Source organism: Kryptolebias marmoratus, linkage group LG13 (assembly GCF_001649575.2).
Source record: "Kryptolebias marmoratus isolate JLee-2015 linkage group LG13, ASM164957v2, whole genome shotgun sequence".
Lineage (NCBI taxonomy): Eukaryota > Metazoa > Chordata > Actinopteri > Cyprinodontiformes > Rivulidae > Kryptolebias > Kryptolebias marmoratus.
The window spans coordinates 15061447-15074959 of NC_051442.1; the positions used below are offsets into that span (position 1 = coordinate 15061447).

Below are 13513 nucleotides of genomic sequence, written 5' to 3' on the forward strand. Positions count from 1 at the left end.
TGGGGATCAATGTGGCCGTTTGGACTAGGCTTTAGCGTGTCAGTTTGGTCAGAATCGAACTCTATTCCTCCAAACTAAGGTTGTTCAAAGAACTATCTATGACAGGTAAGATATTAAATGCTCCGAGGTTTTCCACAGAACCCCACTTCTACAGATCTGAGCTTTAGGTAGCAAAGTGAACATGTTCTCTATGGTTCTTTTCAGACATTGTTATCCCATCATAGGTCAAAACGGAGCTCTCACTTTTTAGGATTTATTTTTAAGGCATTCAGCAGAACGTGCGCAAAGTCTCCCACCAATATCCACCAGTGCTGAGGATTATCCTGAGCTACTATGCAGATTATATCTGTCTGAAGCCATTTTTTGAGTCATGAGAAGTCACAATCTTTATGTGATGATGAAGCTCAAAAGTATCAAAATAGTATCAAGAATAAATGACTGAGACAAAGGCACAACAAAGATCGAGTTCCCTTAAATGACATTTATTATTTTCTCTATCTTGATTTGCGTAAATATGAGCAAAAATATGCATAAGGTCAGAGCAAAAAAATATCATTTTTCAGCCATTTGGGTGAGAACTTTTAACTAGCTTCATCATTTTATCTCTTAAACAATCTGTTCACCACAATTGTAAGCAACAGTGCAGTCGAACTTTGGTAGGATATGTGCAGGCAATGATGCTTCTTGTTTTTATTCACAATTTGAAACATGAATAGTTGCCCTGCTCTCTCGCGCTCGCTCTCCAACACTGTGCACCTTTGCAGTTTTGAAAGTGCTTTGAGGGCTAAGTCCTCGTGGAACTTTGATTGTAAGCTTTAAAAGCTCATTGAAAGAAGAAGAAAAAAGCAGAAAAGACTCAGAAAAGGTGGATCTAAACAAACGGATGTTTTGCTTTTTGTTGAACTAACTCTTAAAGTAGCTCTCCTGACACAAAGCAGCCTGAGCTCAGACATTCTCTCTGTTTAGAGCAAACATATGCTTTTATAAACAAAGCCATTACTTTTAATATTGCCTGAATCGAATACGTTCCTTCCCTTTTTCTTCCTTTCTCTCGACGGTACATGTTATGATACCCACTGAGTATGCACATCCACACAGGAAATAAATATATTGCTTTTTGACAACACCTGCTAATTATTCCCCAGCAAATCAAAACATAAATGGAGACAACAGGAAATAACATTCAGAGACACTGGCGAACACGTGTTTCTGTCCACCAGGAGGCCCTGTTCTGCTGTAGTAAAACATAACCCTTTTGTGCGTGTTATTATATAACAGGAGGCCTTTTAGTAACACGGGGTTTTCAGCCCTTCAGCTGGATCTCTGACTGAGATTCGTACTCAGATCTGCTGCTGACGATGCCCTGATGCACTACAAACACACACAACCTGAAATTATGATTAACATCTTTGGCTGAAGAAGGAACCTTTTGAGATTGAAACGAGATTGTTCAAACAGATGATGGAGATGAATGTTTATTCGTGTGGCTTAAAATAACTGAGAGATAGATAAAAATAAATGAATAAAGAAAGAAAGACGTTTCAAGGAAGTGAACCGGGCGACCGAAGTGCAGAGGAGGAGGATCAACAGAAGTAGGGTAAAGAAGTTCAGCGTGCCTGCTCTGGATTATCTGGCCAGATTAAGAGATTACAGTGAAATTAAGTAAGCGTTGCAGAGGAGAGATGCATGTGGGCTGGTTAAGGGAGTCACAAAGCGCTAAAAACAAAGAGCCTGTTGGAGCTTTCTGAATGAACCTCATTAGGTAAAGTTCAGATACTCATGTTAGATTTAGGAACGTTTTCTTATTTTCTGTCAAATCCAGGTCAGATAATGAAGTCTCATTCAGATAATTTAGCACTGAGAACAATGAAGTTCAGAAGGCAAATAAGACTTTAGTGAGAGTGATCAGCAGTTTGTGGTTCTCTTTCTGTGCTGACGTGACTGAATCAGCTGGGATGAGGTTAGACAGCTCTGCCAAAGCAAGGTTAGACGGGTAACTCTAAGGATTGATTAAGCAGTTCTTTTGGAAGTCTTTTTTTTAACAATTTGGGAGCCTGCCCAGCACTGTGTGCACTTTCCACAGGTGAAAATCAAGGTACATGAATGTAATTAAATCAGTATGTTGGGTTTTTGCTCCAGCTGTACCCTAGAAGGATATAGGCAAGGAACATTGTGAAATGGTACATTTTGTTTTACCTTTAAAGGCACATTTTTGCACTCTAAGATACATTTTTTTAACCTAAAGCTTCATTTTGTATCTTAAAGTAACTGTTTTTTTGTATACTAAAATAGATTTTTGCACCCTAAGGTACATTTTCTGTACTCTATGGTTGATTTTTAACCCTAATGTACAGTTTTTGAACCTTAGAGTGCAAAAATCAACCTTTAAAGGTATATAAAAGTGATCTATCATTGTTCAAAATAACATGACTATACCCTTTTAGTGTGCAGCTGGAGCAATAAAGGTAATGAACCCTTTTAGGTACGCTGATTTTTAGCTCCAGCACCAATTTCAGGAGTGATGTATGACTTTTAATGAGGGTGATGTTGGTTGTCAACTCATCGTGATGGTTTTTTTCTTTTAAAACGACGCAACAGCAAAAAAACTATACAAAAATAATAATCAAACAGGATGTTTTTGTGGTCATTCAAGTACATGTCTGGTGTTTGCCATTTTATAGAAACATCACATCAAAAACTGATTAAGTAATTATCCACGTTTGGTCCAGAAGAACTACAAATTCTGATATTCTGGTTGAAGGGAACAAAAACAGTCTACATCCTCCTTTCCCCCTCAAAAATGAAAATATATTAAATAAGTCAACTGCCTCTTACCAAAGAAAAGAAAACACACTTTCAGAATAAAACAATCAAAAATAAGAAAAAGGCACCTATTTCTGATACAAATGAAATAGATGCAAAACACACAATGAAAAATAAAACTTTAAATATTCATATTTAAATTAAGCCAAAATTTACACACAAGATAAAAAGTTTTGGTTTAACTTTAGGTCATGAACAGGAATAGGAAAAGTCAGCAAAACCTCATTTTTGCTCCTTTTTAAAAATGAAATTCAGACACATGAGCGGGTTAAAACAAGCTCTAACCCAAGCTAACATGGACGATCAAAAGATATTTCCCAAAAGGTCTGAAACATGACAGATGTATGGCTATTTATTATTAATAATTTGGTGTTGATATGAACAAACTAAACACGAGTCGAGTCTACTTTACCAGAATAACAGACAATCAAAAATAATGACGCTTTAACAGGAGTGAGTGGACACAAGCATTCATAACGGATGCTGCTTAATGAGTATTGCACATTGCATGCAACTTCCCGACCTACAGTAAGAAATGGGATCTGTAAATGTAACACACACACACACACAAATACACACATGCAGACACTCACTCTCCTGTAGTAATCTCCTCTCATGAACTTCACTGACACATAGCTCTGTCTGTACCCTGTTTCCTCACACATTGGTAGTGCGTGAGGGTTGACATTTGCAGTTCGGTCCCTCCTGGTGGTCAGCCACTTCCCATAACCTTATTTCAAACCGGGCGGAACACACTGAAGATGGCACACACATGCAAATGGCTTCATCTCTGCGTCCATCCACCGAGACATACGCAAGTTTGTTGGGTTATTCTTTTGAGTGCAACAAAATAGACTTACTGATATGAGGTTATTATAAATGCTGTAGATATTTTGTGTTTTAATTTGTATGTATTTTCATATAGAGAGGGATACTCTGTAAGGAGGCAGCATTTCTCCGGTAATGTCGCTGATCCTTCCACTGTGAAAACACGCCCTTAATATCCCTTTAGTTTATCATGCAGTATAAATAGATGTCACCTCAAACTAATTTACAGAAAATAATTCATCTGATTGCCCACGAACAGAAACAGTGACAGCGTTACCACCCTTTTATTCTTGCCTCATCTAGTCGCAACAATTTTCTCCCCCCTTTGAAATAAAGAGAAAAAAAAAAAGAAAACCAAACAGAATATACCTTAAAAAGGGGGGTGTAAACAGGTCATAAAGAGGGTGGGAATGCTGTGGCTTGTTTTCTGTGTGTGCGGTGCTGCAGAGAATGAAGAAAGTTGCTTTTCAAGGTGGAGGGGATGAGGGGGGTTGGGGGGTGTCGACCTAGTTGTTGCTGTTGATCCTCAGCTTGAACGACACTCTCCCAGCAAACTTGTCTCTTTCACTGCCGACGGGAATGTTGTCAGCGTGGACCTTGCACTCGATGTTGACGTCTTCGTTGACCGTGATGTTTAGGAACTTGATCGCAACCAAAGGCTGAGAGTAGTTCACCTGCAGCAAGGGACCAAAAAGGAGCAACTCTAAACGTGCACTTCTAATAAACTCTGGAAATATAACGAAATAACGATCAGTTATGAACATGTGGCAATGTCAGCACTTTATTGTGATCTAAAATGAAGTCTTACCTGAGCTTTCTTGCCATAGTAAGGGTAATACATCAGGTTGAAAGTGCCACTTGAAGGGTAGTAGGCCAACTCCCCAATTTTGTCAGCGTCATCTTTCTGAGGGAGTAAAAGAGCTTCTTCAGTTAAACTAATACTTCATCAGTCTCCTTCTTTTATCTGATCTATATCTGCCAATCCACCACCTACTTCAGCATTGTGATTAATACAAAAATACTGTCTGTGTCTACGTACATGTACAGCAGGACTACATTCTGAACTACTTCTAACCATAAATACCAGCTAAACTCTAGAAAATACAACAGCCGTCCTGCTCTTACCCATTCATCTTTGCCAACTTTGTATTTCTGAGAGGCAAAAAAAAAATTGATGGAGCATGATGAAGAAAAAAAAAACAGTTTGTGCAACCGGTAAAGTAGCATGGGATGCAAATGTGATGGTCTGAACAATACAAGCATTAAAGGAATATTTTTGATCTTCTGAAGTGGGATCATCTGGAAAGGTTCTGAACTATTAATATCTTACCAGTTGTAGATAGCTCTTTGAATGACCACAGATTGGGAAAAATAGCGTCTGGGCCAAGAGAAAAGCGGGTTATTGCTATCTTAAAACATCTGGTTCTTCTGAACCTTTTTTATTAACATTAACATTTCCTACAGTTTCACGTTACATGGTTACTTTTACATAGTGTTTTATGGATAGTTAGAAGCACAAATAGCAGCACCTTTACGTGTAACACTTCTGCCTTCTGGTGCAGCCTGGGCTCTTCCATCAGGAATATTATAGTGCCATCAGAATAAATGTGTAATGCACTATTGACAGCTAGGTAAACATTTATAAAGTAGTGTTGGCTCAAACAGCTGCGAGACTTTTATAATTGGAGGTGCTTTAAGATGTGGGACCAATAACAAAATAGCATAAATCCACTTTTGTTTTGGCCCTGCTGAGACTAGCTTCAGCTCACGAGTTGTTTCTTCAAACTGAGGTTGTTCAAAGAGGCGTCTACGACAGGTAAAATATTAATTGTTACAATCTTTCCGTAAAAGCCTACTTCAAAAAATCTGAACCATCCGTTGAGGGGAAAATGGAGGAGAACAATAGATGGAAATAGAGACACAATGGCTCGCTGACTGGGCAGCATGTTAAGTTCTTCACTGTGAAAGACACAAAGGGATTACCTTCGCACCACAGGTGATAGACGGAGCCTGTCCATTTTTTCCTGGCTTTAATCCAATCACCTGGTGAGAAAGAAACAATGTTCACTGATCTTTTATCGCAGAGAAGCAACAACAAGCTTTCACGCTGCGATCATGTTTACCAGATGTCACTGATGAGCGCGATAACCTGCAGCTGTAATCTTGACACAAACATCTGCCTCATTCCAAACCACTTTTATTTTCTCAGTCTCTCCATGTCTCCTAGCAACAGCATCCCTTTCCCTTCCCTCTTTTCCTTTCATACCCGATTCAGCTTGATGATGATGCATGGCTTGCCGTCCTGGTATCCATAGGAACGGTCCTGGAGTCCAGAGCATGCGTCGAGAATGGTGCGGTTGAACTGACAGGAGCGCTTCGGGTTGTTCTTCACGTCGCCGCTGTCCTCCTGCAGAAAGTACTGGTCAGGGGTGCACTCGTTATTTTTCTGGGCCTGGAGGGTGTCGTTGTAGGCTGCAGGGGAGAGGACAGCGCGCGGGTGGGGGTTACGTAGTTTGTAAAGGCTTATGACTCAACCCAAACCCTGCTGCAAGGCAACCTCCCACTCACTGTTATAAGGTAAAAACTATTTATTGTGTATTGTTGGATAATCCACGGCAGTGAGCCCTCGGAGGATGAGAGCCAAACTTACGTGTGAGAAACGTGTCCAGCGCCCGAGGGAACATGTCCCAGCTCTCGGTCTCCTGGATTGTGTAGACAATCTCAAAGGTTTCATCCGCGTGAGGCCTAATCACTAGACCTGTGAGAGACAGCAGGACGGTCAGGAAACACTGACACAGAGTGTCACGCAGCTTAAATCTGTAGGATCTGCACCTGGTGTGGAGAGTCTGTCTTGCCAGGTTGGTTTGTGGTCATCGAGTGTCTGCAGCATGATGTACATGGTGAGAGCAAACAGGCCAGCCAGGAAGAGGTAGAAAACTAAGTAGAAGAGGAAAATGAGACCTGCACACAAACAGAAGACAGAGCTGTGATTTTATTACTCAACATAAATATAGAGTAAAGTAATCCAGTATGTTCACGATGTTTTCCTACTCTCGCCGTACGTTTGACTCATGGATGTTGACTCAAACAATGATTCACTGCATCTTAGGATGTACTACACAAGCAAAATTAAACAAATATTTACAGTCTCATATGAAGAAGTGGAAACACGCTAACAACATTATTGTTTTTCAAATTTAAAATAAAATCTACAAGGTGATTATAAACAACCAATGAGTATCCATAAAAAATGGGGAACTTTTTCATCTGATAAACTGATGATTGATAATATTTTTTTCAGAAAACATTAAATGAACATGCTCTTACTCCAAAATAAGCCTACAAAATTCATCTACAGGCATCAATAAGCAGAATCCAGACCTAGCCTTTATTTTATTATCATGCATTATTAAAACAAAACACTGACAATTTTAGTTTTTTGTTTCTTTTGTGAAGATTCATGTGTTTAGACTATGGAGCAATTGGCTGAGTCACTAACTTAAGTCAAAGTTGTGCTGACATGTTTTAATGGGAATAATCCCACGCCTGAACTGAAAATGGAATTGATTTATCCCTGTTAAATATAAACATTGTGTCCGTAACATTTGAATAGGTAATCATCATTAAACTGGACTGCTGTCTCTTTTTTTACTCAGATCAAGCACTCTATGATGCTAAATATTTATTCCCTTGAACAACATAGCCTCAAAATAAAATATTTTGTCAATTAATAGGAAAAATATTAACTGTGGCGAAGTCGAGAGATGGTGGTAGACTTCAGAAGGGGAGATTTCACCCCTCCTCCCCTCATCATTGGAGGAGAAGCAGCCAAATATTTGGGTGTGCACATGTCACAACCTCGCATGGGTCACAAACACAGCCTTTATTGTTAAAAGGTTGTGTTCAGGACCCCACCGTGGGCTGAGAAACAACAAGTGTGGGGTCTTCAGATGATGAAGTCCAATCAAATTTTAAGATGATTACTGTTTTCAAATATGAAAATAGCAGTCATAAGATGATAAAAATACTTTAATATTTGTTTTGGCTGTCATTGTGTTCTTGTTTTTGGGCTTATTAGTGATGTTTGTCCACTTCAAGTAGCAACAGTTGGGGCCACAAACTGATGTTACTTTGTGGGTCAGAACCTGAAATGCTTTGGATCCACCTCACTAGAGGACATTTACACCAGCAGATACAGGAGCGAAGAACACACCAATGGACTCCACCCACCCAGCCCAAACTCACCCTCCTTCCCTCAGGCAGAAAAACCTGGACATCCAGGCTGAGGAACAGCTTCTTCCTTGAGGCTGTGAGGCTCATGAACTCATAAGCTGCCCTCTGGACTTTGTGTGCCGTGGGATTTTAGGCGCTTGGGTCATGGATTTATTTTTAGCTGGCCTGGGAGACACATTTCATTCTTCCATGTCTGACATCTGGATTCAAAACATCTAACTAAAAATATGAAATCTGAATCGTAAGACCCACAGAAAGGGGGAGATTAAGGAAGAAGAACAGGAGGGAGACCTAGCCAAAAGGTTGGGCGATTGTCATACCACAGTGATAAACTTACATGTGACAGAAAGGAAAACAGCAAATAATTATTTTCCTCTCTCTTCCAGGAGTATCAAACAGCCAATAATCCAATGACAAGATGTTTTATACTTGGAAGTGTCACATACTTTTGAGCAGCTGCTTTAAAGAGAACAGGGCAACAGAAATAGCCTTTTCTGTGACGCACCAACACCTGAGGCCAGCGTTGGGACGCAGCTGAGCGCCCTGACCCCGTGTCTCTGCTGGAAGGGCCCCAAGCAAGGCGCTCCCTCAGCAGCGGTGTCGCATCTGCCTCCCCACACAGCAACACTGGCAGCGACCCACGGCAAAATGTCGAGGGGAAAGTGATCCAAGGAGGGGGGCGATTATTGTCTTAATGATTTATAGCTTGCATGTGTGTGTGTCCGTGTGTGTGCATTTCCTCTTATTGGGAGTCAAAACGCTCAAAAAGCTGAGTAAAGTGCAAAAGAGTTTGTGGCAATGGAGGCAGGTCGAGCTATTAAACATGTATGGCATCAGGCTTCAGCGAGAGACAGAAGCGAGATCAAAGAAAGTGCTGAAACATTTTGTGCTGTCAGTCAGGAGAGAGATTGTACTAACCGGGGAACATGACACCGCATGGGGGAGACAGGGAGGGGTGGCTTCATCCCTCGAACTAAAAGGGTGTTAGGTTTACTGATGATGGAGAGTGATGCATCTCTCTTTCAGCCCAGTTTTATTAGGATGGCTCAGCATCCTGCTCTTTCTTCAGTAATAATAGAAAGATGTTGACATGCTGTGTAGCCGCTTCCTTCCTTATGATCAAACAGACTCTGAACTGAAAATAAAAAGTCGTAGCATTTTGTTAACAGCATGGATTCTTACTGTAAGAACAGCCACATTGTGCTTTTTCTTTCTATGTATTTTTTGGGGTTTGTTTTTGGAAACCGGATGAGCAGCAATCCTAATTAGTCCCATTTTAATTTCAGGCTCAACCATGTTCCATCAGCTGGTGGCAGCGTTTAGTGTCAGTCCTTTTATCGGGACTTCCTTTATTTTAAATTTCATTACCGCTCTTTACACAAAGCAGAACACGCAAACACACGTGTTGTGTTTCATCCTCTAATCAGTCTTTGATCCAATGCTTTGAACCACCATTATTCAGCCCATAAAAGTGAACTGTGTAAGAGGCTGACAAGCTCCATAAATCTTCTATAAAAGACAATTTGAATCAGTCTTTTCAGGAAAAAATGGGGGTTTTTCAGCTGCTTATATTTATTAAAGTTGTATCTATGAGTGTGCAAGGAAATGCCAAGTTTAGCAGTCCTAAGTATGGTAATGTACAACAGAAATAGCCTCCTTAACAAGGCTCCAGGCACAGATTAAAAAAGGCCACCGGACCTTTGAGCGCCTAGGACACACTGAGCTGGATTAGGTTTGGATACCAACAAGAATCAATGATTTTAAACTCTTCTGTTAGTGTGCAATGGTGTCGATTGACCAAACATGATCACCATTCCAAGCTAAAGTACTTCTGGCATTACTCCAACTGAGTGTCAAGACTGAGATTATGTCTCCAGTCAAAACAATTTCAAAAACAGGTCCTCAGAGTTTGTTTTTTTTTCCTCTGCCAGAACAGCCTGATGTGATACCGTCCTGCACAGCCAATGGAGCCATTAGATTAGGATTAAATCCCTCAGTGATTTACAGGTGCTGGGAGGGGCCGGGTGGAGGGTGATACAAATAGCATTTGGCCTTGGGCTTTACCCAGATTAAAATGCTCCAGTGTTCATTAGAACAGAGCCATATGTGCCCTGTTGGTTCATGAATCTTTCAGGCTCTTTCTGCATAAAAGGTGGCTGGAACTGAATATTCCCTCACAGCCTCCAGGGGGGAAGGGAGATGGTGGTGTGTGTGTCTGTGTGTATGTGTGTGTGTGTGTGTTGGGGGGGTAAGTGACATCATGCTGAGAGCACATTTTGACCAGAACTACTGCCGCATGCAAACTGATTTAGGCACAACTTAAAAAAGGTATAATCAGAGAAGAGAACAAGCTGCAGCATTTTTTAGATGACGGGCACTTTGTGACACAGCTTCAGCAATCAGGCTACATCGAAAAGTGCAATAAATTGTAATTAAATAAGACCAGAGAGTGTGAGGTAACCTCTTATGAGCAGCACCAAGGGAAGCATCAGGATAAGAAGAATGAATAATGGAGTGAAGGGGTGGGGGATAAAAAAAAAAAGAAAAATGCCGGTTCTTGCAGGAAGCGGTGCCGCAGTCAGATTTCAGCACCACAGCTGTCTGTCTGTGCTGGACAGCGACAGCCTCCTCCCATCCCTCGGCTGCGACGAGTCAGCCCGGGATCAAACTGTATGACACACATCCCTCAGCCCGAGCCTGGATGAACCCCCCTACTTCATGACGGCGACCTGTTACAGAGCCGGGGGAGCGTGTTTTTGCTGCAGTGCCGAAGCTCGGACGGTACTTACCCCAGCTGCTTGCCGTTCTGCCCAGAAACTCCCTGGTCCTGGGGTTCCACACGAACTCTTTCCACTCGCTTTTGTTTCCATCCTTTGCCATTGCGTCCTAAATGTATATATCTATATTTCTATATTTGCCTTTAAAGCCTTACAAAGAGGCTGCAACAATTGCCCAGACTCTGCTGTGTCACCGGCAATTTGAAGAAACTAACTTGCTCAACCACTTGCGCAAAAATAAATTATAAATTAAAGTTAAAAAACATACATATATCAAAAACACCACCGCCTGTTTTATTAGAGGGATTGATAGCGGTCCAGCGCTCTAAATAAGTGTCTCCCCCCGAGCTCCGGTCTGCATGCCGCAGAGTTTTGATGAGTGGTGCAGAAATGTAGTGATACTGCGGTAAAGCGCTCCCTCCGCCTCTCTCTGCGAGCACCACACACACATGTGCACGGACGCGCACGAGCTCAGCATCCTCCAAACCCGGCAAAAACAGCCCCTCCTCCCTCGCCCCGCTGCGACCAATCAGCTGTCCTGATACATTAACGACAACCTGGACAGCCAATCGCATTGCGGCCCAGCAAGCCTGAGGCCAGGCCGTAATGCAGCTACAAAAGGCGCAGAAAAAAAAGAAGAAAAAAACTAATATTCCCACAAGGTCCACGAAGTCTTTTTTAAGCTTCTTCCACTAATTTCGCCAACTCATCGTGACACCTATTTAAAGGGACTTTTTAAAATGTTCTGGTCACAATAAATTAAAAGTAAACAATACACATTTTATTTCACTTTAAAGCTTTAAAGGTACTTGCAATGTCATGAGGACTGGTTTAAAAAATATTAAATGAAGTAAGAAACAAAATACACATTTTTTTTCCTCATATTGCTGTTAAATGTATCCCTTATTAAAAGAAATGTAAACATAAATTTGTAAACAGTTGCCAATTACCACCTGAGGTGACTGAAAATAGGTCAACAATGGTGACGTCCATCAGAAGGGCTGTTTGAGATTGAGGAGTCGGGCAATTTTGAACTATTGGTACATATTTATGCTCAGACTTGTTGAGTAAGTAATGCATATAAGCTGGTTTCCAGCAGATTCAGCCAAGTGTCTTGTTTACATTGAATGTGGACCCACGTTTCAGAACTGCATATCATTATATCTGGAAAACTACTGGAGTAAACTCTTTCAAACTGCACCATCTGATGTAGTTCAGGGTTACCTTTTTTATGTTTGATTTTATAGTTTGCAGTGAGTACCTTTAAGATATGAGATTTTGTTAAATCATTTTTTGACTAGATCAGATTATAAAACCCTTTCTGCACACAGATAAAAGCAGTCCAAAATAAAGTGATGCACACTTTTTAACAACTATATATATATCCATAATTCAAAATAATAGGGTTCTTTTATTAGTCAACTGGCTGTGTTCTTTTATTATTATGATCAAGAGAGAAGTGAAGAGTTGCGGTAGCGCCCTCACTCGGAAGCAGGAGGTATTGCAGCAGTGCAGCGGGAACACTGTGTCCACTTCCCCCCCTCCCTCCCTGCTGCAGCATCAGTGTAAAAAACATGTGGCACGAGAAAGCACAAAGCAGCTCAGTTTTCTTGTGTAAAGTTCATTATATAAAATTTATTCTCAATTACAATATCAATGCAAATATAGCACTACAGTGATTTCCAAGGTACACCGTATCTTACCATATCATCAGTATAGTATGGCACTCGTATAATGGCCACTGTTTCAGAAGACACACAAAACCAACAGCCTCTGTAAACTATTCTGGAACACGATAGCCTACCTCGGGGTTTCGTATCAGTCTGTGAAAAGGGACCATAGTGAGGTGATCACTTTTGAAATCAGATTTTGGGCACAATATCACTGGAACATTTCAGTGTAAGGAATCTCTGCATGCATTGCACTTCCCCATTTCCTTCAACCTGGCTTGTGTTTGATTGAAAATGGACTCAGTAAGCTTCATATTAGTAATAATAATAATAATAACAAAAGAAAAAAAAATCTCAAACACGAGCAGGTGGGAGTAAAACAAAAGGCCAAGCAGTGACTCTCAAATATTTAGATTTTTTTTAAACTTTTTTTTTACCGTTTCCTGTACAGTTTGGTACTGACTATTGTAAAACAACAACCAAGAGACATTCAAGCGCCTTAATACTATTACAGGAGAGCTGACTCTTCAAGGTACAAACTTCATTTCACGTGGCTTTCAGGGTGGGAAAAAAAGGAAAAAAAGTTATGTAACAATAAGCACTATATTAATAAAGTTTGTCATGGTAACACTGTGTGGTTGAATGTACAACACCGGTATTCAAGATAGCAGCAAAGTATTAAAAAATATTAAGACTAAAAGCTGTTGAAATCTGTACAGAAATAAAAGCGAATGTAGAAAAAAGGGCTTGAATCAGTAACAGAGCTTAAAGGGAATCTTGCATAAATCTATATAAACTGTTGGCCTGTACCTTTTTTTTATTAAGAGGGCTCGTTGTTTATTTGTAGATCTAAAAGTAATGCATGGACCAACTGCAGCAGATAAACTACCTTTAGAAAAAGAAGGAAAAAAAGAAGTGAACAAAGTTCTGTTTATACAGTCTATGCTACATAATATGTATTGAATACAAGTACAACATTTTCAATACAGTTGTACATATCTATTTACAGTACATCAGGGTTTGATTTCTCCTATTTTGTGCAGATTGTTCCAGCATTCTGTTTGAGGTGATCGAGACTCACAGTCTTTATCAGTTGCACCGTATTGCACAGTCTGCGTTGATGGGTGTCAGTGCTGGGTTTATTCCTGTGTGGTGGAACAAATAGTGATGTGCAACTGCGTA

General features: G+C 40.5%; 1 protein-coding gene across 2 annotated transcripts; it reads right to left on the reverse strand.

Annotated features, from left to right (window-relative positions):
• Positions 1-461: 461 nt before the first annotated feature.
• On the reverse strand, positions 462-11121 carry atp1b2b (ATPase Na+/K+ transporting subunit beta 2b). 2 transcript variants are annotated; one of them, XM_017436950.3, is made up of 8 exons: positions 10674-11121; positions 6484-6612; positions 6302-6409; positions 5918-6123; positions 5635-5694; positions 4777-4803; positions 4460-4555; positions 462-4325 (listed from the first exon to the last, which is right to left on the reverse strand). In XM_017436950.3, the coding sequence occupies exons 1-8, from the start codon at positions 10762-10764 to the stop codon at positions 4158-4160; spliced, it is 885 nt and encodes a 294-aa protein (XP_017292439.1). In that variant the 5' UTR covers positions 10765-11121; the 3' UTR covers positions 462-4157. The 2 variants fall into 2 exon arrangements, with proteins under 2 accessions (XP_017292439.1, XP_017292440.1); XM_017436951.3 differs by lacking the exon at positions 4777-4803 and having other exon boundaries at positions 10674-11118.
• Between the last annotated feature and the right edge of the window lie 2392 nt (positions 11122-13513).

Coding starts and splice junctions, on each gene's coding strand:
- atp1b2b (XM_017436950.3), bottom strand. CDS start 10,764: ATGGCAAAGGATGGAAACAAAAGCGAGTGGAAAGAGTTCGTGTGGAAC. Junction 4,804..5,634: donor CTATCACCTGTGGTGCGAAG/GTAATCCCTTTG, acceptor TTTGCCTCTCAG/AAATACAAAGTTGGCAAAGA. Junction 4,326..4,459: donor ACTATGGCAAGAAAGCTCAG/GTAAGACTTCAT, acceptor CCCTTGCTGCAG/GTGAACTACTCTCAGCCTTT.